This window comes from Acipenser ruthenus, chromosome 9, assembly GCF_902713425.1.
Source record: "Acipenser ruthenus chromosome 9, fAciRut3.2 maternal haplotype, whole genome shotgun sequence".
In the NCBI taxonomy this organism is placed as follows: Eukaryota; Metazoa; Chordata; class Actinopteri; order Acipenseriformes; family Acipenseridae; genus Acipenser; species Acipenser ruthenus.
In genome coordinates this window covers 43982286-44008879 of record NC_081197.1, presented here as the reverse complement: position 1 = coordinate 44008879, position 26594 = coordinate 43982286, and the positions used below count along the sequence as shown (strand labels likewise).

The window sequence follows — 26594 nt, the reverse complement described above, 5'->3', positions numbered from 1 at the left end:
TATTATATTTCTATTGCAGTGATTAATGGATAGTTGTGTTTATTGTGTCTAATCTCCCAAAGAGGATTAACCAAGTGAAATAAGTGTGTGTCCTAGTTTTGTCTTTACAACAAGGGAAGCTTCAGTGATTTGTGGTGTGAACAGTGGGTTACACAATTATTTATATGTAACATAAGGTAGATTATAACTAGGGCTTCTGTTTTTCTGTTTTTTTTTTTCATTTGACGCTGCTTATTTTGAGCTTTTTTTAGTTTTATGTAAATTTAGTTTTTTTCAGGGCTTTCCAAAATGCTTGGGTGTTTTTTTTCTGTCAAAATATGTATAGTAATAACTCAACAGTGCTTGCACACTTAAGTTGTCCCTTCTTTCCTTTGCTGGCTTCAACAATGAAGTCCTTATGGTCTCGGGCACATTCTTCTGGGGTTTTTGTGTGTAGGCATTTTTGTACATTTCGCCACAATTTATAATTCAGTTTTAAATCCTCCATATATTAGCTGTAAAACAGCTTTAAATCCCCCAAACAAGCCTCTATTCCTAATTGTAATCTCATTTTAAATCTCGCAAGCGGTGTCTTCAATAGAAATATAGGAATGTGCAGTCACTCAGTAGTTGGGGTGGGTTTAAAGTATTCAGAATGAATCAATGGTAGATACAAGTCAGGATGGAGGGACATTGCCCAGCTGCACTGGGAAAGGGATTTTTTTTTTGTTATCGTAGTAGATTTTTTAATGGCAAAGGGGTGGTCAACATGAATTGAGTAACCATTTACACTGTTTTTCTGGTGTGCTCCAGTGTTTATTGGCGATACACCGATTTCATTTTTTTGGGGGTGTTTTATCAGTTAAAACTGAAAATCAGAAGCCCTAATTGTAACTCGGACCAATTGGGAAACAACTTAAGAGAGCCCTGTGTATACATCAAAGAACAAACATCTCTGATGTTAGTGAATGCAGTTGGATTGTTAAGGTATAGCAATCCTAGGTTTTAAAGCTAATTTTACAAAAATCCTTTATTGGTTATGAATTAAAGTGCCCTCTCACACCATAACCAGATTTTGTAAGCTTAAATGCACTGTAACCCATTATAACCCATTATAAAGTAAGCTAGCTAAATACCTTGACTGTTTACTGAATTCAATTCTAATAACATTACCATTCTGATCGTGATTGTAATATTACACAGAAAATTGCTGTGATTTAATGGAGTGCATTTTACACAATAACAGAAAACGTCCTTTGCCTGGGAAATTGCACTAGGTCGCCTTCCCTCTTAGAAATAAAACATAGCAACATGTTTGTTTTCAAGGTAGTTACTTTGTCTTCTCACAGTAAGTACATTTAGTTTTATAAAAAAAAAAAAGTTTCAAGATTACAGTTTATAATATTACATTTAGGCTACATGACATTTAGGCTTGATTGACAGCTTCATGATTATTAAAATGATATTTGCTAATGTTAAATCAGATTTAAATATAGAAATCATGGAATGTCACATTTGAAGCTTCAGTAACTTCTTTAGTAACACATGACATTTTCTTAGGACTACCGGCTGAATATATTCTTGAGACAGCAATGGAATGACCCCCGACTGGCCTATAGTGAATACCCGGACGATTCTTTGGATTTGGACCCCTCTATGCTGGATTCGATTTGGAAGCCTGACTTGTTCTTTGCCAATGAGAAAGGTGCAAACTTTCATGACGTCACAACAGACAACAAGCTACTGAGGATTTTTAAAGATGGAAATGTTTTGTACAGCATAAGGTAAGTTAATATGGTTCCGTTGATATACACAAAGGGTTACTGGGAAACAAGCAGTTTCGAATTGTGTCTGAAATGTCAAGGTAAAAATGCTTTTGTGATGACATTAAATACATATAAAAGAGGGCGGACTGGACGCATACTGGCGACCACACCACAAGAGAGCTGCGAGAGCTTTTAACTTCATCTCAACTCACCCACAGGGCACAGAATCCCTAACGGCAGAGCATTGCACAACACTGTCCTTAACACATACACCATATACATGAGTTCACCACAACAAAACAGTATCTTTAATTCAAATGCAATTTACAGTCATTGTAAGCTCATACTGTAAAAACATCGATTGGATATTCAAATTGATACATACTTCCTCAAGCCAAACTGTGAATTCTGTTTATGACCTCTTTTCATTAGCAACCTGACATACGGTTTGTGTCCACTTGGTCGAGCGAGGGACAAGCCCTATTTGAAACTGCATGATTGCTAATACTCACACACTAATTGGTTTAATTAGCAATGTGCACTTTAACACCCGTTTAGGTGTGCCGTGTGCCATCTAAACTGTCAGAATCATTTTTAGTAATCATTATCATTTGTGATGATGTCTAGTTTCTAAAAGCCATGTGAACATTATAGTTCATTATTGTCTATATTTATCTTCCTCAATATTGGTCAACTGTTTAGGGATAAAAAGTGCTTAGATAATACTGTCACTCAATAATACATTTGAGATAATCAGACAAACAAATGTCTTCATCATTGTGATTTATTTTAAACGTGCCTCTCTAGTTTGAAACTATTGTAATTAGAGGTCGACACGGGTGCCCTCCGTGAAAAATACCCGGATGCTACAAAAAACAAAACAAAAACAATAACAAAAAAAACATGTTTTAAGTGCAGGATACATATTTCAATACTATAGGGTCCTACAGTACACATACATTTAGTCCCTTCAGATCTGTAGACTTGTGTAACCTTTTTCAGTACTGGAAACATCGAAATAATAATAATAATAATAATAATAATAATAATAATAATAATAATAATAATAATAATAATCATAATAATAATAATAATAATAATAATAATAATAAACATATCAGTTTTAATACAGTTATGTTAAATGCTCTTCATGCTGTGGGATTCTTTGCAACATCTATTGGCCATATTTCGCGTTGTTGTTGTTGTTGTAATGTAATGTTGTTCTTGTATTGATCCAGAGAGATGCAAGGGTTCCAATAATGGAGATTTTAATCATTTTCTTAATCAGAACACAGCGTAGTTTACACAAAACAAAAGTGTAGGCAAGGAGTATATCTTACTGCTCTTTCTCTTTCTCTCGCTTTTCCTGTTTATCCCTTTTTGTCACACTGACTTTATTGTCAGTTAACCGGTCTCTCTATGGCAAACACAATAGCCCAAAACGAAACTTAAAGGTGCAGTCCTCCAAATCCGAACTGATAAATAAACGTAAATATTTCAGTCTTACATTAACATGGCATCCAAGCAAAGCATTGTGTGGAATTTCTTTATCAAGCAGGAGAAAACAGAAGTTTGCAAACTATGCCAAGTAAACATTTAATTCAATGGGGGAAGACATTACTAGCACACTTTAATGTGCTCCACAAATATTTTTATTTAACCCAAAGCAAAATAGGTACATGTTTCGTAAGTGTGTGAGTACATTTCATTTTGTACTTTGCACCTACGCATTTTGGAGTGTATGCTTTTTCTTAGTAAATCTACAAGTAAATCTAAAAAACAATGTTTACGGTTTTCAGTCTGTTTTCTGTGGTACACCACTCACAATACTTTATTTGTTTATTTATTTTTAAATAAAGACTACTTATTTGATATTTTTGGTAAGAAACTATAACTATATCAGACCAAGCTACACATCTGTTTATATTTGTTTGTTCATCGGCCCTTGGATTGCTAGCTATTGATTGCTTAATTCCCTGTTAGTCATGTAACCTCTTTATAGCACTTATAAAACCCACCGTAAAACCACCAATTTAGCTACCATGGTTTACAAATTAAGTGGAAGCTGTGATGTGTGGCAGTGATTCTTATAGATTACCCAATCATAGAGCCAACTCCTTCTCGTGCTATTGATGACTTGTGAAGGAGAAATAGAACAAGGATTTTTACTATATTCAGTATGCTTAGGAAATGCAGTACAATTGCTGAAAATGTTTTTTTTTTTTTTAATGGAATTTTTTTTAATGTATTAAAAGTATGAATTATAGGGTTGGGGTGTCGTCCTAAAAATGTTGCTACGACAAATTGGTAGGGTGATATGTCTACAATAGTCTGCTATGACTGCTAGAACTGCCTCGGTGAGCTATATTACTACTAGGTGACAGACATAACCTGTGCAACCTGTGAGATGTTAGACAATAGTATACTGACAAATGTATAGACATTAACAACATAAAAAGCATGTTAGGGTTACCCTGCTGCAGTTTTATATATCCTGAAGTCTGAGAGCACTGTATACCGTACGTCAAGGAAAAGGGGTTGAATTAAAGCTTCTATGTCCGCTAGAACAGTGCTGTAACTTGTTGCTGTGTTGGACCAGAAACCCCACGAGTTTTGCCAGCTATTACAGACTACCTGAAGGTAGGGCATTCAAGTACATGTCTGCTTACTTTGAAAGCTGCACATCTATGTAACAAATGGAAATGCACAACAGGAAATATTTAAAGAATTATTTAATTCCCTATGACCTTTCAGTTTATGAATATTCTTTTCAGTTTATTTTCAAGTGGTTTTCTGATTTTTTTGCCAAATGCACATCTAGCTGTAAACCAAGGCTTACTTTCAAAAAAGGGTTATTTAGAGCAGATAATAAGGTAACACTTTAGTTTAGGGTGGTGGTTATAAACAATAGCAAAAACAAAACAATGGCAAAAGTGTATAACTGTATTGCAAAAACAAAACAACCCATACAATTGGTCAGACAGACACAGACAGACAGGCATAGAAAGACAAATGGACCTGAAGACAGGCAGACTATATCCATTACAAGCGATTATAAACAATAGCGCAAAAAACAATGACAAAAGTGTGTAATAATACTCTTATTATTTCTATTCATATTCTATAATTGCTAATAGCATCATTAATAACATTTTTATAGATTGCTTGTAATCACGTTTATCGGATCCCTAAACTAAAGTTTTACTGAAAATAAAGATAATTAGAATGCCATAATCCACCTTTATTTTTTTGAAAGCTAAATATCTAGTTTAATGAAATTGGTTTTCTCTGAGTAATATTAATGATAATTGCTTTCTTCTGATGGTTTCTGTACTGGTATCTCCTTGTATTCTAAGGAAATAACATTTCTGTAAGATATATTATTGTCTCTGTAAAAAAAAAAAAAAAGATCTCAGAGGAAGAAGGGAAAATCACCATGTCATGGAATTCCATTCCTATTATCATTATTTTCTGGAGCAAAGCATTTAGGTTGTGATTATACAGAGCACCAGTCACACAGTATGCAGCACATACATTTGTTAGTTCTGCTGAAGTACTCAAATATTAAGATCTTAAAAAAAAGAGATTGCAAATATCTTCAGCGGAGGGGGTAGAATTTTAAAACACTGTTAAATTTGAAAATGGATAATTAGTACATTATAGATGCCTTAAAGAAAGTGAAAACATTTATTTTAGATTTTGCAGGATTCATTTAATAATTCTACTTATATATCATTGATTCTTCACATGCAATCATGTTACATAAAGGTATTGTAAAGAAATATAAATCTTCCCTATATTCCTCCATATTGTGTTGGTTATTACTGTTCCTCGTTTCCTAGTTCATTAGTTGTAATGTGGGTTGTCAGATTACTGTGTAAAACAACAATAACATACACCCTACTTTTATAAAGATGTGGGTATACTCATTGTAGGAACAAAAACAGGACCCTCCCCTCACACATAGTATCTCTCTGAGTTTTAAGAAAGTTGCAACATCAGTAGAAATCAATATATAGTTTAAATGGTGAATTCATATGCACAGGGCCTTGCCATTTAGAACATTTTCATTTCAGGAATGAAGCTGACATGGAAAGCTCCCCAAAAGTTTTCAATTGTTGTGTGAGCAGACAACAGTAAACGACTGACAATGTTCTGCTTAAGGCCCTATGTGATTCAAGCTGTGTGGGTGTTCATTATCCTGTTGAATTGTAAGGTCTGGATTTTATGTTGAGCAATTGGAGATTTGTGCGTTGCAGAATATTTATCACTGTGCTTCTGGCAAATAGGATTCCTCTGAGAACATGTAACATGTGACTAAATATACCCCTGGAGTTAACAGAGATCAAAATGTCATGTTATGCTATTGTATATCACTGTGGGCTTTTGAAAGATCTAAAGGCAAAATGCATTTTAGTCAATATATTTTTTTGTGGCATACTTAGGGAATTACCTAAGTATCTTACAAACTTAAACACTCAAATTGCAATGTAAGATCTCCACATAGTAGTCCTTAAAGTGCAGTACCTCCATAAGGCAAATACCAGGAATGACCAGCGCTGGTGTATGCTGGTCAGAGTTGGTTGTTTTCTGGTTTTAACCTTGTGCTGATCCAGGAGACTTGGTGCTGGTTGAGGAGGTAGTTAAGATGGTCAGATAAAAGAGGTCCATTAAACCTATCCTATACAGTGCATTTCTAAAATCAATGGTTTGTTTCTATACTCTTACATTAATCTACTGTATTTAAAGTCCACCTTGTCTAGGATGTGATATACCTGCTGGGTTACCAATAAATATTTCTTCCAATTCCAGATTCTTAGCTAGTCGCCAGCTCCCCAGCAGCTTCTTGCACATTCCCTTATAAAAGTTTGCCATAGTAAAAGCATAGCAAAGTGCAATAAAGCATAGTGAAAACATGGTAAAGCATAGGTGAGCATTGTAAAGCCCAGAGAGGTATGAGACGGCATGTAACAAAAAACAATGAAAATCATAGTAAACTATGGTAAATGCGTAGTATAACTATGGTGAAAAACATGCGAAAACTGCAAAATGACCATGAAATACTGTGGTAAACATTTATAAGGGTTCTCGCTCTTTATAAGTGTCTGACTTTGAATAATTCAGTAACTGTATGGTTAAGTGTCACTGTTTGCTTTTCGCTTAGAGGTAGCCATCTGTATGAGTAAAAGCATGGTAAATAAATAGAAATAGAAAATTATTCAGTGGAAGAACTGGTCACCAGAGCTGTGAAATGAATTCCATACAAGCTTATAATTGCAATGAAAACAATATTTGTTTCAAGTTCGTGCTACAGTGATTTATATTCTGCATGTACACTATGTTGCTATTCACAGCCAGAATCTCCATTGCGAATAAAATATGATATCTAAATGGACTTCATCTGTATAAATAAATTAGATTTTTTACTATCATTGTGAACTCTGATAAAAAGTGTATGTGTTTAGATTATTTGGACTAGGATTGTTGTGACTGTGAACACACACTGTATTTAAATAGAATCTAATCTTTGACCTTTGTGTTTTAGACTGACTCTCATCTTGTCCTGTCCAATGGACTTGAAAAACTTCCCAATGGACGTACAGACCTGTGCAATGCAATTGGAGAGCTGTAAGTTATTTCACATTAGTATAACTTTAAAATAAGTTTCAAGGATGTACTAAAAATAGAAAACACCAGTGAAAGACAGGCAAAGATATAAACGACACCAAGGTATTTTTTTTAATGATTTAATACTGCTGCAATATGTTACCATATAACAATGAATGATTTGCATACCCAAATGGAGGGACTGTCTAGAAATCCTCCCATTTCTTAGTGTGTATGTGTTTGTCCATTTTCATAGCTGGACATTACCAGTGCTTGATATTGATATTACAGGTATGTTATGATAATCATGTTCATGAGCACTTAAGATGAATTTGGTCTGTTCAATAAATAGTTCAAATACCAAATACCCACATTTCATTAATGATAGAAGGAGCATTTTGCATTTTGGAGCATTACCTTACAAATACCTAAACCTACTGATAATACAAAATTAGGAGTAAATGAAGTAATTTTTATATATATATATATATATATATATATATATATATATATATATATATATATATATTTGTCTTAACATCATTTTGCCAATATCTCTGTTTGCTTGCTGCTTCCTACTTTCTTGTTAGAAATAGAACACATTGTTGTATTCAGTGCCAGCAGACTGTGTCAAGTTTAAAATTTATCACAGGCCTCTTAGGCTTCTAATAGGTATGTTCAGCAGCAGGTACACTTCTTGCGTTTCCACGTTTTCATTTTTATGTTGTTATTTATTTGGCTTCAGTTTTCTAAGGCTTTGTCTTGTTTGTCATTCATTGAAGGTACCATAGTGGTAAAGCCAGTATGTATATCATAGTAAATGGATATTGAATAACCTTCATCTATATTCCAAAAGGTTCTACATGTGATCCTCAGAAAGGCTTAGTTTTATGAGATGCTTTTGGAATACCAGCTTCATCATCAATCACTCTCCAGCCCACGATACAGATAACACAGGCTACTGACTTGTGTGTCAGGAATGCGGCTGACTCCTGCACTGAGTAATCCCAGGTTCCGTGTTCATGTGTACCAGGGAGATTATGTAGGCAGCTTTGGCAAAAGCTGTTACTTAACATTACTTAATAGGCTCCAGTAAAGGTTTTTGCAAAACATTTCTTTGGCCTTGGCTCACTGATGTTAAATTGATGTTATGTAAAACACTGTATTTCTTTCTTTTAAATGTAGAATTTATTTAATTGGAGCTTGTGATACTTCCCAAGAGACACTTCAACATTAAACTCCTTGCCCTCCTCAGATATTCAAAATGATTGATTTATAATGTCAATATTCTGTATTGTTTCCAAAGATTCTGTTTAAAAACTGCCTTAGAGGATGACGTATATCCACTGCGGAAAAGCTGAGCCGATCATTCCCTTTCATTTTGTGACTAGCATGGTCCCAGTTTCTTCCATCTGCCAGAAGGGAGGGACGCAAGGAAAAATCCCATATAAAGTATTCATAATTGTACAGGGGATTTATCACCATGACATACTGCAACATAATACCAAAAAAATGTTTTGTTTTCTTCAGTTGGTTATACAATGAATGATTTGATCTTTGAATGGCTGGATGAAAGTCCGGTGCAAGTAGCTGATGGTTTAACCCTGCCACAGTTTATCCTGAAAGATGAGAAGGAGCTTGGTTACTGCACAAAGCACTATAACACAGGTATGTTTTGTAGTTCTTCACAACTCGTCTCTCTTCCAATTAAAGCCTCTCTGATGTAAAACAACTTTCTATTCATGTAAATGACTGTAATATAAAAGTTAAACAGCCAGTATGGTACATAGGTTAATATGATGTCAAGGGTTTTAAGAGTTTCAAATGTGTTCTGCTGTTATCCCTCTAAATGTGAGACATACATACCAAATGGTAGAATCCTCCAGGAAAGGTTCATGGAAATATTGTCTTTGTTTGCATGGAAAACCCTTTTACATTGTGAAAACATAAAAAGCACCCCCCATTTAAATTTCAGGTGAAAATGGTCAATGCGTTTTTTTTTCTTTCTTTTTGTTAGGAAAGTTCACTTGCATTGAAGTTAAGTTTCACCTTGAGCGGCAGATGGGATATTATTTAATCCAGATGTACATTCCAAGCTTGCTGATTGTCATTTTGTCTTGGGTATCCTTTTGGATTAACATGGATGCTGCCCCCGCTAGAGTTGCCCTGGGCATCACAACAGTGCTAACGATGACTACTCAAAGTTCAGGCTCCCGAGCTTCTCTTCCAAAGGTCAGTCAACTGTTGCAAATTGCACTATTCTCCTGGTTTTGTGATTTATCTGGGAATTAATTGCAGTGATGTATGCATAGTCCATATGTTTACAGCAATTAGTGACCATGTTTTCAAATGGCTGTTTGGACAGATATTATATTTAGGACTTCAAACATCTTCCTTTTAATGGCTCTTGTTAAATACAAAGTGTGGCTGGATGAATTCTGAAAAAAGGGGTTGCCATGGCAAAAGGCTCCTTATAATGTGATGTCTCTGCAGAGAGTTTTCATTAGAGTGGCTTCAAGCATCAAACAGCATTGGCAGCAACATCCTTAGGGACCATAAATTTGACAGCCTGGGTCCACAGCCTTTTGTTCTCCTCTGCTTATTATATCTGATACACAAGTGATATTATCTAGTGAGACTAACTATCGATTAACTTAGAGTAAAATCGTGCGTATTTTAATGCTATCAGAAGCCTGTGGTTTGGTGCTGCTTTAAAGGTTATTATTTCAAAGTGTAAAGTTTGTTTTCAACATCATGACTTTTTAATTTTACAGGTAAAATTTACAAAGTGGAAAATCCAATTTACAAAACACATACGATCTGGGTGATTTAGCAACTGATTAGATTAACATTTTCACCAGATCTTGATGATATAATACAATCATTTTTTCTGTTATATTATTACTGGTAAATAAATAAATAAAGGTCCTATGAGTAGTTATTCTAATGTCAACTGTATCTTTAAAAAAAAATTAAAAAATCTGAAGATTGAAACTATACAAAGTCTGTGCTTTATGCTGGCATCTTATTTCTTCTCACCTAATCTAAATACCTTCAAAGGTATTGTATTGATTTACAGGTCTATGATTTTTTTCTTTCTGTTGTGCAGACAAATACTTTTCAATGCATTTCATCTTTGAAACCCTGGGGTACATTTTGGCTCTCAGAAGTTGTTTTCTTTCCTTTATTGGTACAATGTGGTCTGTCTAAAGGGTGTGAACTTCGCAAAGTGGTTTCTAATGGAAGCTGCTTTCTAACCATGTCACATAAGCTTTTACTGTATATGAATGGCAGCACAACACAAAGAAAGATAAAAGCTGCTTGTGTTTTGATTTTAGCAACTCTCTTGTCATGGCAAGTATATTAACAGTTTTAGAACAACTTCAGGAAATTATCATAATCTTTTTTTTCATTTGTTTAGCATTTTGATCACGTCACCAGAGCCTTGACATAATACTTGACCGTCCCCATACAATGTGCAGCAGCACCGCAGAGCAGATGGAAGAAATAAAATAGTATTTTTCCGTTCAGGAAATAAAGCGGAGATTTGGACATTTAAGAGCTGTTTTTTTTCTGCTTCTGTAAAATGCATGATTGCTCATGAAGGTCAGAATGAGTTTCTCAGCTTTACTTTGATTCAAGTCCTGGGTCAAGACAAATTGTTTTTCCACAGTGTAAGCAATAGTTGACATAACCACTGAACGAAAAAATATGATCTGTCATGACTGATAATGATCTTAAATTCATAGTTGTATCTGTATCGCTGCAGCCAAAAGGACATAGAAATACAACAATGAAATTGTCCAATGTCAGATATTTTACTTTTAGAGCTTGTATGACTGAGGGATAGCATTTTACATTTGTTCTGGGACAGTCTTACTTCCTTATCTTGGATATAAGCCACCTTGGGCTTTGGGAATACAGTTTATACACTTTAGGGCCATCAAGCACAAAGTAGCTTTTTGTGGCAGCTGTTGAAGAACCAGTTTAAGGTGAGATTTTCAAACACATTTTTTTCACATCACTAATACACGTTGACACAGGTAGGTAACAGATTTCTAGTATGTAATTAGATTAGAAAAAAAAAAAACACAGCACGATGATGGCATTCACATTGCCATGTTGTTACTGCAAGAATTGCATGACTAGACTTTTTCAGTTTCATTACAGTGTGCAATTGTCAGTATATGGTAACAATGTCTTTTTCCATGTTCTATTTGTTCATACCGTACTGTTTTAAGTTGAGCTTTTTACAGTAGCAAGCAGGGGCACTGCTCTCAATTCAGACCCATGCACTTACAGATGTAGTTGTTAAGTGTTCTACCTTATAAAAGTGCTTTTTTAAATTGCTTGAAATACAATAAAACTAAACTACCACATTATAATGTAAATATTAGCGAGTGAAACTTAATAAACCAGCATGGACAAAGTTTTTGACTATGGGGTAGATTCATTTTAGATGTAATCTACTTCCAAGTGTCTTTCTCAATGTTGTCTGTTTTTACTTTGTGAAAACTCTGGACAACTGATAAACAAGCCGATCGATCCTTAGGAATAATCCAGACAGACATCAAACACCGTTTACATCTAATCAAAGGTGTGCATCTGGAAGCAGTACAGTGTGTGTGTGTGTGTGCGTGCGTGTGTGTGTGTGTGCGTGTGTGTGTGTGCGTGTGTGTGTTTGCGTGTGTGTGTTTGCGTGTGTGTGTTTGCGTGCGTGTGTGTGTTACTGGCATAGTCCTGAAAATGCAAGGATTTCAATTGATAGGAGAGGTATCTCAGCTGGCTCTTTATTCTAGGACTTAGCCTTTCAACTTTGCTTAATGTATGGCTCTGCACCTGGGCTTGTACCCTTTCCTGATCCCTGGAGCTGTTTGTGCCACAGAATATCATTCCACTATCATACAGAGCCACCCACAACATGACTTCTGTTTTTTTTTTCCCCCCCATGGTCTTCAACAGTTTTATTCCTCATAGAAAGCAATGGTGAAAACATTGCATTCAAGCAAAAGCTTATTACAAGTGTCCCTTTGTGTTTAACACACACTATGGGCCCTGTTTTGGAGTAAAGGCAAATCTTTAAAGAGGAATAAAGCCAGTTAACTACAAAACCTTCCCAAAAAGACTTCCTGTGAGCTGTGTGGAATTGCCATGCTGGCACGGCTCTCAGTTGTTTGTATCTCCTCAACCATTTCAGTTATCAGCTTCATATTCGCAATCTAATGGAAGATCCTTGGGAAACATCATCTGACTGACATAATGTGGTCATATGACTTTTTGGTTTCAATTCATATTCAGTACACAACATTACTCAATTTCTCAAGTCAAGAAAAATGTGACTTTTTTCACCATTTAATTGCCCTCTACATAATATGACGGAAGATGGCAGGTAACACTTTAGTTTACGGATCTGTTATAAGTGGTTATAAACAACAGAAAAAATGGCAAAAGTGTATACCACCTGTTTTGCAAAAACAAAGCAACCCCATATTAATTGTTATTAGCATAAGTAATAACATGTTTATAATTACTTATATTGGATCCCTAAACTAAAGCGTTACCAGATGGCATATAGACAAAAAGGCGCTCTTCAAATTTTGTCTCAGATTTTGTCTCAATGATTTGGTCATGCTGGCGTTCTAGTTTGGCAAAAGAGAATAGTAGTACAGCAGCAAATAACTTGATTAAATATGACCAGTAAACAAATCTTCCAATCAACAGAATAGGACTAAACTACATGACTCAGCAAGTAACTGTGGCCGGTGTTTGTTGACTAGGTAGGATTTGACATCTTTTCTTTACAGTCGGTCACTCAATAGCTGAGCATCAAGTGTTCCGCTGTAATAGATTTGTGTGCTTCATACTTCCTCCAGGCTGTGGGATATTACGCAGTTTGCCTCCCCTGTATGGTGCTAATTGAATTTCAGATTAATTGGGATGTTCTTATCGTAGATCTATGCCCACCCATGTAAAATAATCAGTAGTCAGTAGTTGCAATAGTTTATCTAAGCTACAATTGTGTGGACTGAGTCAACTTTTGCAGGAGGCTTGTGATGTCATCTTATATACACTATTGTGTTGTCGTTTTTTTAAAAAGGAATTGGAAAATTATGTGATTTTCATATTTCACCTCCATTGTAAATAAATAATTTTGAACATAATTGTATTGTAATTTAAAACCCAATTCAAAATGATGTTCCTGACAAGACCTTTGATGTATTATTTTTAACTGGTAATTGTAAAGATGGCAGGCAGGCTGATGCAGACACGGATAGCAGGTACAGCACATTTATTTTAGTAGTCAAATGCTTTAGGTCATACATCTAAGAAATATGTTCTCAGTTAACACCACTACAATGCCTGCTATTTTAAAGCCAATTTTAAGATAGGTGTTGTAACCTGCTTTTCAAGCAATCCATTTTGTGAAGTGTTTTACAATGAAAGAGCAGAAGAAAGCAGATTCAGGGGTTTATTTCTTTCTAAAGTAAACAAATAGCTCTTTCTGATATTGTTGATATTGTGCTGTGTTTACTAATGTCATAGCAAGAGCAAAATCAATATTTCACAAAGGAATAACATTTATTTTTTACAGCAAAGCAAAAATCATACTGATACAATTGTTTTATTCTTTAACAATAATGTGTTTTTGCCTTTTGCTTTTTCACTTGCATCAAAATGCTGCCCTATATGTTTAATGCCTCAGCCCTTCGTTTTGTTATTTCATTCTCTGCCAAAAAAAATGTATAGACATCTAGATACTACATATAAAAAATTCTGGGACAGGAGAAATCCTTTAATAGCACTGTGAAAGGGTAGCCCAGGCTGGCTACCAGCAGGAATTAGACCCACGCGTATTCACACATTTATTTAACAAAATAATACAAACCACAGGAACAAAATAAACACAGCACGAGGGTCAAAATAAAAGGTGTAAACAAAATAACTATGTGTAGGCTGGGCCTTAGCCTTCACTACCACATTGCTAAACAATACAAAAATCACAGCACAAACTACTCCAACAAACAAAGGATTCTGCTTCCTTTTTATCCATGTGGCCAGCTCCCCAATTAACACTCAGTTACCTAACTGGAGAATGGCCACACCTGTGATTGCTGGCAGGGACAGATTTAACCCCATCCCTGCCAACCTTACATTCTCCCATACACCATTTACACCAGCAGGACCTCTGCCACACACATGTTTGAGTTGGTAAACAGATGTAGCTGTTTAACACAGGTAGATCCACTGGTTGAGCAAACATTCACTCAAGCCTGACAGAGTAAGATGTGATCTGATGTGGGTTCTGCAACACCAGATGCCTTTTTGGCAGGAACTCACACACTATATACAGTACATGTCTAAGGTATCTATTAATAGCAAAATGAAAAGTTTATTACAGGGGATTTTCAATCAATTAATGTCTGCTTACTCACATGGGTCAATGACTGCTGTATGAGACCTTTGTTCTCGTCCCACAATCCACCAGCCTATCCTCAATTCACAGGCACAAGTACAATCCATACACACACACACGGTTACATAATTGGCATATATAATGTCCCTATATGCGTCATATGCATGTGACCATTACATATTGAAAAAAATGTACATTCAGTATACCCATGTGTTATATGAGTGAGCATTTTTTACATGCACAATTTGAATAATACCTAGAAAATGAAATGCGAACAGTAGACATGCAAAATAAAAGATTCTATACTCATCTCAGATACCCCAATATGTTATTTAGTCAAAAACAAATACAATGAAATATAAACTTATTTAGCACCCAATGCTGAAAATCAGAATTGCTATATATGTTATAAAGACATTTATCTTTTAGAAATGTATGCTATGCTGAATTTATTTGCATTAAAATGTATAGGGCTCATCTATAACAATAAAACAGTCGTTACAAGTATATGTAATATTACTGAAATTAAACTTGGTAATGTTTCAAATAGAGGTATACAAATGTATGGATCTGCATTCAATTTGGTGTATAAGTGCAGTTTCTATGTGCCCTCATTTCATTCTCTCAGATATCTAGGATCAGGTTTAGCGATTTGTCCATATATACACACATCATAGGAGGCTGTGTGGTCCAGTGGTTAAAGAAAAGGACTTGTAACCATGAGGTCCCCGGTTCAAATCCCACCTCAGCCACTGACTCATTGTGTGACCCTGAGCAAGTCACTTAACCTCCTTGTGCTCCGTCTTTCGGGTGAGATGTACTTGTAAATGACTCTGCAGCTGATGCATAGTTCACACACCCTAGTCTCTGTAAGTTGCCTTGGATAAAGGCGTCTGCTAAATATATATATATATCACAGTGAATTACCAGACTGCATTACAGTTTCACACTGTATATCTTATGTAATGTCAAGACCCTAAATCTTCTACTTGACTGTTAGAGTAAAAAGCTGACTAAACCCACCTTTTTATATCCTGGCTAGCACTGAAGAATGTTTATAAAGCAATGCTTCAATGGTTTCCACTGCTGACTTATTTTTCAAAGTAGCAGAAGTTCCTTTTATCTTACAGAAAGGCTGCCATGACAACCTATGAATGGGAATAATGCAACTGTGTGATGTGTTTGCATTTAAAAAGATACAGGCAGTAAATTCTGATAAGCTGCAGTGCTCTCCATCTTGCTTGCTGCTTTTGTTTAGTTGCACTTCTTTTTTTATGATGCAGATTTCAGTCAATTTAATCTTTGTGTTCAGAAAGAAGGCTTCTCATTGTGTTGAATTATGTGGACCCACATCCTGTGACGCACCAGAATGGTCTCTTTATAACTTTCCTCAACTGGACATTGCATACCATCATTAATCTGTTCTTGCAGAACTAAAAACCCTCCAGACTGGTTTCAGAGGTTCAGAGTATCATGAATCTTGAACTACCTTATAGAATGTAATGTAGTCTAAGAGTAGTGCAAATCATGTTCGATGATACAAGGTTTCAATCATAAATTGACAGATAGACAATGAACATTGTGCATAACAGATGTTTCAGATGCTCTTGACATCTTAGTGCAAAACTAAGTCACCTAGCTCAGTGAAGAATTTGGCAGTGTTATAGCTTTTTGACATCCAAACGTTTGACCTCATTAACGTGTACAAACCTCAACACAATATCCATTAGTGCTCGTGTCTTAAGTTAACGAAGCAACAGAAGCAAATAACAGAGTGGCTTAAATTAAGTATCTAGGTACCAAGTCAGAGTACCCACCAGAAACTTCAATCACATTGTATTGTATTTTAAAAAAAAAAGGCTTATGGCTTTATTTTATTATTGTTAATTAGTTCTGGATGGGTACATATGTCAAACTGGTTGCTGGTGAAGGAGTTAATCCAGCAGTAAGATAATCAGCATTGTCACAGATACCACTGCAGGCACAAACGCACTGTCAAAACATCAATAGGAAATTGCTTACCTCTTACGTTCCAGGCCCACCGGCCGTACTTTGCATTTACATTGGCTGATGCCGGTCGGTTAGCAGTTCCAACATTTGGGCAATAGTCTTGTTTATGTCAGTGCCTTTTGTCGTTATAACCTCATGACTCCCATACTGATATACCCAGTATTATCCGAAGTACAGAGATAGTCACAATTTTAATTCAAACTGAAAACAAATCTGGATTATTTGATAACAATAAAAGAGCTAGCAAGAGGTAATAAAAGGAATAATACAAAAAACACCTTTGTTGGCACTCCTTTAAGTACATAAAAAGGTAAATATGTATGTGGCTTTATCTTTAACAAACAGGTTTGTGTAAAACTGTAAATTGAAAGACATTTAACATCTTTATATGATAATGGCACATCACCAGCCCCTGGAGGTTCAATTTGCACCATTAAACTTTAAACATTAACATTAAACACTTTATGAAATGAGCCAGAGTTTTATAACAGTTCATACTGCTAATAGTGTAAAATGTATTTCCACATATTTTCAGTCAATAAAACAAATCCATGCTTAAGAACAAGCACCACTCCCATCTGAAAAGTGTAGTACTACCCAACTATTGTTGCTCATACTGTATACCAATGCTCTATTTAGTAAGCATCTAATTTATGTGAAAGATTTCACTTCTTGAAAGGTTCGATAGACCTTTTGCAGAAGACCCAGACACAACATTGAGGTGTTTTAAGCACTTTCGTGCAATTTTATTATTACAGAAAAAAAAGACAAACCAAAACAAAACAAACAAAAGCCTAACTCCATGACAGCCTCTCTTCACACAGACTGGAGACTGCCCAGAACAAACATTTCTGCCCTGTTATATGCCCTGCCTGCTAATTACAGGCAGGTGACACAAATTAAATCATTAAACAGGTCATCAAATTAAATAAACTAATTACATCTATCCTTGCCAGCCATCAACACATTTTCTTCAGGCAGGGATTTGCCCTGCCACAATCACTATTAAATATCTTACATACATGTTTGGTTCGTTCATACCCATGTGCTATTTAATCAAACAGAACACACAATACAGTGTATGAGTAATTATTTTTATTTTATTTATTTATTATTATTATTTTAATTTTAGAGTGACCAATTATTATTATTATTTATTTTTCCCTCCAATTTGGAATGTCCAGTTATGTTTTTTCTCCCCCCCCCCCCCCCCCCCCAAATGAGTAATTCTAAACAATTGAAGAATGTCTTAGTATTCTATTAAATACCTAGGTTGTTTAATTCAAGTTTTGTAACTTCAAATGGTGTTAATGACACTTTGGAGTAAATGGCTTTGTGAATGTTTCCCTGTCTATTTAAAAGTCGAACTCCAGGGGGAGACCCCATGATGAATCAGTACCTACAGATGTGTGTTTATTTTCCAGGTTTCCTATGTGAAGGCAATTGATATTTGGATGGCAGTGTGTCTTCTGTTTGTGTTTGCTGCATTGCTGGAATACGCAGGGGTCAATTTTGTCTCTAGGCAGCACAAAGAGTTTCTCCGTCTAAGAAAAAGGCAGAGAAGACAGAACAAGGTAAGCGTATTGGCTTTTACTGTTTAAACTATGCCAGGGGATTTCTTAGTGTATTTCCACAACATAGATATATTGGTAAAGCTTTATATTGCGTGGCATAAATTAATATTAAATAGATATGCAATAGCTGGTTTCTTGCTAAATGTTGATTGAAAATGTAATTGCATATCAAGTCCATTTATATTACGTTTTGTTACCCTTGAAAATATGTAATAATTTCCCATTGTTTACATGTCCTTTTTGAAAATACAGTTAATCTGACTTAAATGTTAATGGAAAGTAACAAGGAATAATTGAACGTAAATGTAATATCAGTTGCATATCTATTAAATATTAATTTAACATTAATTTAATATGCAATTGCATATCAATTTAATATTAATTTATGCCACGCAATATAAAGCGTTACCATTATTTCTATTATGAGGTTGTTTTTTTACAAACACGTAAAACATAATATATAAAAATGTAGTGAAATTAAATTGGCATTTATTGGTAATGGTAGTATTAGGGGTTCTGAACAAGAGGGGCACAATGCCACTTCCATCAATGTCACTTCAGCTCAGATAACTTTCTGACAGGTGTAAACAGCACCCAAGCCTCCTAGGAAAGCTGGGTGTAGTTACTGTTCTTTGCGGAAAGATGCGAGCAACAGGGTGAAATTATGGCTTATCTGGTTCTGAAATCAGTTTAAAAAGGCACTTACCAGAACACATCATTTATAAATACAGCCCCAAATTATTATTACTGTTTTTCACATTGGTCCTTTAAACTCCGCAGTACACAGATGTAAAGTGGTGTACAGTACATTGTAACCATTTGTTATTCATCTATTTCCCATTATTTTTTGTGTATCTCTTTGATTTTGCGTGCTCTGTCGTTTTACTCTAACTACATCGTGATTTATTTATTTTTTATCATTTCGCTGTTCTCATTCTCTCCGCTGCTCTTTGTTCTGCTATTCTGGGGACAGGCATTGGTTATTGGGAATGAAAGCGTTGAATCGGTACGCTGCATGAACGGATTGCAGAGCAAAGCATCATCGACCTATGGGACTTTGAATCAAACCAACAGCACAAGCTCCAGGGTAAAGCACTGAACTGCACAGAGGCCAGTTTCTGGGTCCACCTTGATGTCATATAGCAGCTTCTTGCTGGTTATGACATTGGATAGATCTGTGTCTTATGGATGCATGTCATAGAGAATATGCTGTCTCCAATCAAGGAAGCTGCAGATTGTTTTTTTTTTATTCCATTGTATGCATTCATCACTATTAGATTATTCCAACCATTTCCTTAATGCTTTCATTTAACACTTGTCCTTGTAGTGCTTTTTAAAAAGAAGTATCAAATATAATCGGATATATGTATGCATTTTAAACTGTACTTAGCTGTTATACGTATACTGCATGTTTCAGCATGTGATAACAACTTTTATCATACAACTGAGGCCTAATAATGTCAGGCCCTCCTCACATGTGTGGTAAACGTTATGGATTATGAAATCACAATGGTAGCCAACGGCAACATGTTATCACATCACATATGTGATCTCCACTGCATGTAATAATGTGATTTGTTACACAAAATGTATCGCCACATGTGTTGCATAAATATATTTATTTTGTTTATTTTTGATGAGAAGCATTTGTTACTAATTTCAAATGTGGGCTTTTTTTTTTTTAACACAAAAACAAATACTAACAGGGTTCTCCCCAGGAATTCTGTACAGCCGGGCGGCAGAACATTATAGCCGGGAGCACTTTTAACGGAAAATAAACTTGCCTTACATCAAATATATAATACGACAAAGAATTTGAATAATGTGTTGTCTTTCATTGACTATCTGGTTGTGCTTTTTTATGTTCTACATTTTCTTTTTCATTACTGTTTTTTATTATGGTAAATTACCATGCATCATAACTGTTGCACGAAACTGGAGCGTAATAATTCAGCACCTCTGCACTTTGTATGTCAGGTGATATCCCATTACTTCTTTCTTCTTTAAAGGCATACAGCCTCTATACATGAACCCCCAATATCTCTCACAAGCACCTGGGCACATATTTTTACGATATCACAACAAAAGGAATACACTTTTTTTTTTGTGCATATGTATAGCTATTATGTACCATATATCACCTTACAATACATAATACGACAAATGGACTGAATGATTTTTTTTTTTCACCCAGCAATGCGCAACTGATCTAGTCTGCGAGAAGCGCAATCAGTCCTTATTGTTAAAGGCACAGTAGCATCTGCAAGATGGCCGGGTCAGGTTTTTTCAGCCGGGCAGCGACAGCCACTTAGCTGGGCGGCACCGTCCGGCTGAAAAGGCCTGGGGTGAACCCTGACAAATGCCTCATTTACAGAACTTAATGCTGATGAAAAGTGCTTTGTGCATCGTGTCAGTTTGAACCAGAATAAAATTTGATTAAGATTAGTCAACCAAAAAGGCTAGGTATTAGGTATTAAAGAGTAATTAGCTTAACGCTTAATTTAATTGCTTTTCTATATTTCCCTTATTATTGTATGTGGTTTGCAATCATTCTAAGGGGTTCTGGGTTCTGATAGTCCAGCAAGAGTTATTATCATTTTTCTCTAAATCTGCCTTTATCTGGCTTGTCTAGATAACAGGACTCTGATACAATTGAATAACCTTCCAAATTTCATTCATATCACATCATAATACCCCAAAGTTCAAATACAGGTAGACTTAGAGAACAAATATTATAATTTAATATTGGAAAAAAAAGAATACTGAACCACTATACTATGTGGTATCAAATACTAGGCTCCACTTGAAATAAGATTCTTCCAGCATTGATACCATTGTATCAATTATTTTCTGTTTTATATTTGTAATTAATTTAGAACAATTTGTAGATTTTATTTTACACTTTGACATTATGGACTTTTTCTGTGTTGATCAGTGGCTAAAACTCCTAATTAAATCCATTTTGATTCCATGTTGCAAGGGGGGTGAATACTTTTGAGAGCCACTGTGTGTGTGTGTGTGTATATATATATATATATATATATATATATATATATATATATATATATATATATATATATATATATATATATATATTAGTATTTTTATCAAAGAGAAGATTGGCAAAATACAAATCTGCTTTTTGTTGTGGCTCAAGCTACTACAGCTCAGACTTTTGTACTTTATAGAGGGAGGGATTGGGGTATAACAGATGATAGATATCAAACACCACGAAAGCAAACACACAGTGCTAGATCAAGTATAGACAGGAAGCAGTGTTTATAAAATGGCCGGAATAGGAAAATGGCAAGTGATGGAATGGTTAGCAGGTTTCAATGTGGGGAGAGTGTATCTCTACATAAAAATAACACTAACTTTCCTGATGGAAAATTACAAATGTTACTATATGAAATAAGACACACAAAGACACTTACTCCAAAGTGTCAATAGCACCACTTGGTATTAAAGGAGATTGTATATGTATTTGTATTAAAGAAGGAGGTTACAAAACCTGAAATAAACCATTCAACATAAATAATGCTTGTGTATTGTTAAGTTTGTATCATTAACAGGCATGTTTATCCTTAATAATGTATAGCTTTTACGGAGCTTTAAAAAGGCTTGGGTTTCTCTTTTGCTCATTCTTTTCCTTTCTTGTTGCTAGGATGAAGATGCCATCCGGGAGAGTCGTTTTAACTTCAGTGGGTATGGAATGGGCCACTGCCTGCAAGTCAAGGATGGCACTGCGGCAAAAGCAGCACCTCCAAACCCCCCACCTCCACCCCCTGATGACTCGGATACAATTAAAAGGAAGTTTGTCGACAGAGCCAAGAGGATCGACACAGTATCCAGGGCTGCCTTTCCTCTAGCCTTCTTAATTTTTAACATCTTTTACTGGATTACCTACAAAATAATCCGGAAGGAGGATATCCACAGGGAGTAGGCCGGCCAGCCTGCCTCCCTGGACTTGCGGATGTCTTGTATTGCCAAAAAAAAAAAAAAATATATGACTAACTGATATCTGTTATGTCTTACTGTTTCTTGAGTGACAGCGCCTTCAGTAAAACAGATTTCGCCTGGATTGGAAGTAACAGTAAAACAAAGTGGGAGAGTTCAATAACCCCCACCTGTTTTCCAGTGGGTTTGTAGAACTAACAAAAAAAATAAAAAAAAATAATAATAATAATAATAATAATAATAATAATAATTTCTTACAAACTACTAACATTTACTCCAACAAAGGTAAAAGATCGATATTGCGGAGTCAATTTTTTAGAATAAAAGTAAACAAAAAAAGTAAAAGTAAAAAAAAAAAAAAAAAAATCTATTTTTGTTTTTTGAATGCTGCAGAATAGTTGTGGTGACACAACACAGTCAACCCTTTCTAGTGATTACAGTACAGTATAGTACAGTTGAGAATGGACCAAATTTTACAAGTTAATACAGCCTTTGCTAAATTTGTATTCCGAATTCACTGAGCATTCCATTGCCAGAAGTAGTTATATGGGGTGGCAGTGGGGGTCAGGGGGTCTTTTTGTGTGCAGAAATTCTTTCTTATGGTAACAAGAAACAAAAAATAAATGTATACTATTTTGGTGGATTTTATATTTTATTTGGTGGAATTGTGAAGGAGGTTTTGTTGAGAAATCTAAAACACCACATGCCAGTCAGATTGTTTCATTATCAACCAATGCACTTGCTTTTTATAATTTATTTAGCTTTGTTTTAACAGTACTTGTATATGTTTCTCCAGGTGCCAAATAGTACACTACCTGTTGTGCTTTCCTGCACCATAGTATTTACTAAAAAAAATATTGTTTTTTTTAAATGGTGTAGTTTAAAACGAACAAACAAAACATTAATGGTGTATACCTTTTTTATTGGTGTAGTTGCAATTGGTTTTGTAGGTAGGTCTGGTGTCCAAAATGTTTACAAACCTATGGTTTTATATCTTCTTCATCCTCTATTAATCTGAGATTTGAAAACTGTTTTGTGATTCCATATCTTATTATTCTCATTCAGTGCCATCAATATGTGTTTACAATGATTGTACTGCATACAGTATTTTTATGGAGGATGTTCTTTACACAGTATTAAAAGACATATACGAGATTATGCACTAAAGGAATTTACAGTGTTATAATAATTATAAGTATTTATTTTGAACAATTGAACAATTCATCTTTGTTATAGTTCAATAAAGCTATGTGCGCTACCCAGTAATTTCATGTTTCAGTTTTCTTTTTCATTTACTGGAAGGAGGAGGAGGAGGACATATTTACTAAGCAATGACTGACTACATTCTAATAAACATAAGTCTTTTAGAACCTACATGTAGTACTGTGCATCAGTGTCAATATTATTTATGAGGTTTACAAAACCATAAAATTGTTAATTTTCCTTTAAAGGCATGCAAATCAGGGTTTTATTAGCTGTATCAATATTGTCACAGGTATGGTAAAAAGAACGAAAACAATAATGTCAATACAGGTAAAAATAGGTAAGAAATATTTTTTAAAGCATTAGTTAACAATCCATTAGGTGATACCAGGATGATTTTTGGAGCATTTGAAAAAAAATTACAAAATGCTATAATAATCCATTTTAGAAGATTGTTTTTAAACCCTTACTGGTTCTAAAGTAGATTGACAAAATCTGATTACTCTCCACTCTGTCCATTCATTTTATAATGACACCCATCAAGAAGTCTCCTGATTTATACTGATAGTATTTAAAATGTTGCGCAGTAATGGCTCCTACAGTCTCACTTTCAATGAACATTTTGTCCAATCCAGCTCACCTTCCAATTAAGTTTTGCAGAATGTACACAGCTAGCTCCATGCAGCAATTCTCTCCTTTTGCAGGGAGGAAAGCTAAAACAGTTCCACTACTTTAGCTTGCCAGCAGCTAAGAAATGCTTTCACAGTGACCCTGTCAGACAGAAACCTGGGAGCATGCTAGAGGGAAGGTTGTTGTTTGGATGCTGCAGGCTGAGGATGACAAGATGTGAATCAGCCACACAAGCAGAAAAGCCAAAATAAATAGCTGTCATGATTAAGACGACACAATTTGCTTCATTCTGTGTGTGACCATGGTGTGTTGTTGTCTTCTTGGAGTGACCCCTTTAATATTTTGTGTAAGAGTAGTTTCTGTCTCCCTGGGGAAAAAAAAAATAGGAAATGTGAACTTGTGTTGCTCCCTGATGGTTAAGATTCCTTTCGCAAGCTTGTGATTTGTATGTATTAATTCTCAAGTTGAAAAACTCTATGTGAAATATTTAGTTACTGTAGCACAACCAACTTGATGCCCAGTTTAAAGTTTAGCATTTTTACTAAAAAATAAATTAAAATATCTGCATATGCCAAACTGAAGTATAAAATACAAGCAAAGAATCAAAAGATCTTCAACAGAACATAAGGGGTACCGATAATACTTTTGCTTGAGCTAATAATTAAAAACCTTGGTTAGCACTCTATTTTTGTTGTAAATGTGGCCAATCATAGCAAACAGAATAAAATAGGAATGGAAATATATATGGGGCAGCAGTGTGAAGTAGTGGTTAGGGCTCTGGACTCTTGACCTGAGGGTCATGAGTTCAATCCCAGGTAGGGGGACACTGCTGCTGTACCCTTGAGCAAGGTACTTTACCTAGATTGCTCCAGTAAAAAACCCAACTGTATAAATGGGTAATTGTATGTAAAAAATAATGTGACATCTGTATAATGTATAATGTGATATCTTGTAACAATTGTAAGTTGCCTTGGATAAGGGCATCTGCTAAGAAATAAATAATAATAATATGATATTTGAAGATACTTATTTAATAAGGTAGTCCTAATGTGAGGTAAAGACTTAAATATAGTTAATTTAAGGGGGAAACCAATATTGCTCACAATTTGATAGGAACAATTGCTTTTTATTATAACATACCTGCAAAATATTTGAAAAGAAACCTCCGAAGCAGTAAAAAATAAATAGAAAAAGCAGTGTTTGTACATTGCTCTTCAAAACAGAAACTGCTGTCAAGCAGGATTTCTTTTTTTCTGTTCACGTAGCAGAAGTTGTTCCTATGCTTTCTCTGTGCTGACTGACAATGACACCAGAAACTTTGCAGTCTAACTTCCCCTGACAGCCGGAGTAAGCTTGGTGATGCTAATGTAAGCGTAGAGGGATCTGTTCAAAATCAGCTCTACCTTTTCCAGAAATACATGAAGAATAAGAGATGAATCACATCCCACACAAGATATTTCATGTTTTTTCATCCCCCCTAGGAGATGCTATCAAAAGAATTTTTGGACTTGTCTGACAAACTATGCTCAAAAAAGTTGTTCAGGTCATTTCATTATTTAGCCTCCTGGATATATCTGAAGTGTTGCTGCTGAAGCACTATCATACGCAAATAAAAAATACTATTTTATAACAGAATATTTTATACCAAAATACCTCACCCTTGGCACTTGTATTACTAGTAAACTGAGACAGCACCGAGTTCCCTACTCTTCTCTTGTAGGCTGTATGGTGTGGGATCCAGACTAGAGCTAATACAGTCTGTCACACGCAGGTTATCGTTTTGTCCACTCAAAGTCTGCGGGACCCCTCAGAACGACTGCAAACATGATACAAAGGTAAGGGCACAATAAAACTACTTACTCTATAGCTCAGGAAGAAAAACAGATACTAAGAAAACTGTCATGTTTCTAAATGGTATTTTTGTTAAACTAAGAAAATTTGAAGCTGCTTACTCTTTAAAAGTTTTAGTTTTACCCTCCTTCTACAGGTATACTAGTATGTCTATTGATATAGTGGTATGCTAAATACATTGTTACCGTCAAATATTTCAGTTCTATTGTATACCGTACCACAGTGATAAATACTTGCGGTGCTATCAAATAATAGTTCAGTGAACGTAATGTTTATTTAACTTATTATTGGATTTTCCTCTAATTATTTCTTACTGTGAATGGAAAAACGTGTATAAGTGGTGGCAGTTTCAGTCGCGGAAGGTTTTACACAGAGTAAAATAGATCTCACAAAAAAGGACTAACTTCACAATCTAAATCTAAAAAGATACAGAATTTAAAATAGAAATGCTGTGAGTGTGACTATCGTGGGAAATAATCAGTGATATGATATACATGGCCTGGGACTCAGGCACTCTTACAAAGTAATAGTAGTTTTGATCTTGGAACCTTGGGGCCAAGTGAAGCTTGGATCTTAATCTCCATTTCAGAGTGTTTGCTCGCT

General features: G+C 35.2%; 1 protein-coding gene across 12 annotated transcripts in view; it reads left to right on the top strand.

Annotated features, from left to right (window-relative positions):
* LOC117405253 (glycine receptor subunit alpha-2) overlaps positions 1–23573 on the top strand; it is a 43252-nt gene extending 19679 nt beyond the window's left edge. For 7 of the 12 annotated variants that reach the window (XM_059030039.1, XM_059030043.1, XM_059030042.1 and 4 more), the window contains 7 exons: positions 1540–1763; positions 7291–7373; positions 8883–9020; positions 9370–9584; positions 18201–18350; positions 19324–19437; positions 22015–23573. In XM_059030039.1, the coding sequence (XP_058886022.1) occupies positions 1540–1763; positions 7291–7373; positions 8883–9020; positions 9370–9584; positions 18201–18350; positions 19324–19437; positions 22015–22293 (1203 nt within the window). In that variant the 3' untranslated portion in view covers positions 22294–23573. The remainder of the gene's footprint in view (positions 1–1539; positions 1764–7290; positions 7374–8882; positions 9021–9369; positions 9585–18200; positions 18351–19323; positions 19438–22014) is intronic. The other 5 variants (XM_059030041.1, XM_059030040.1, XM_034008169.3 and 2 more) reach the window with 1 other exon arrangement.
* The last annotated feature ends 3021 nt before the right edge of the window (positions 23574–26594 follow it).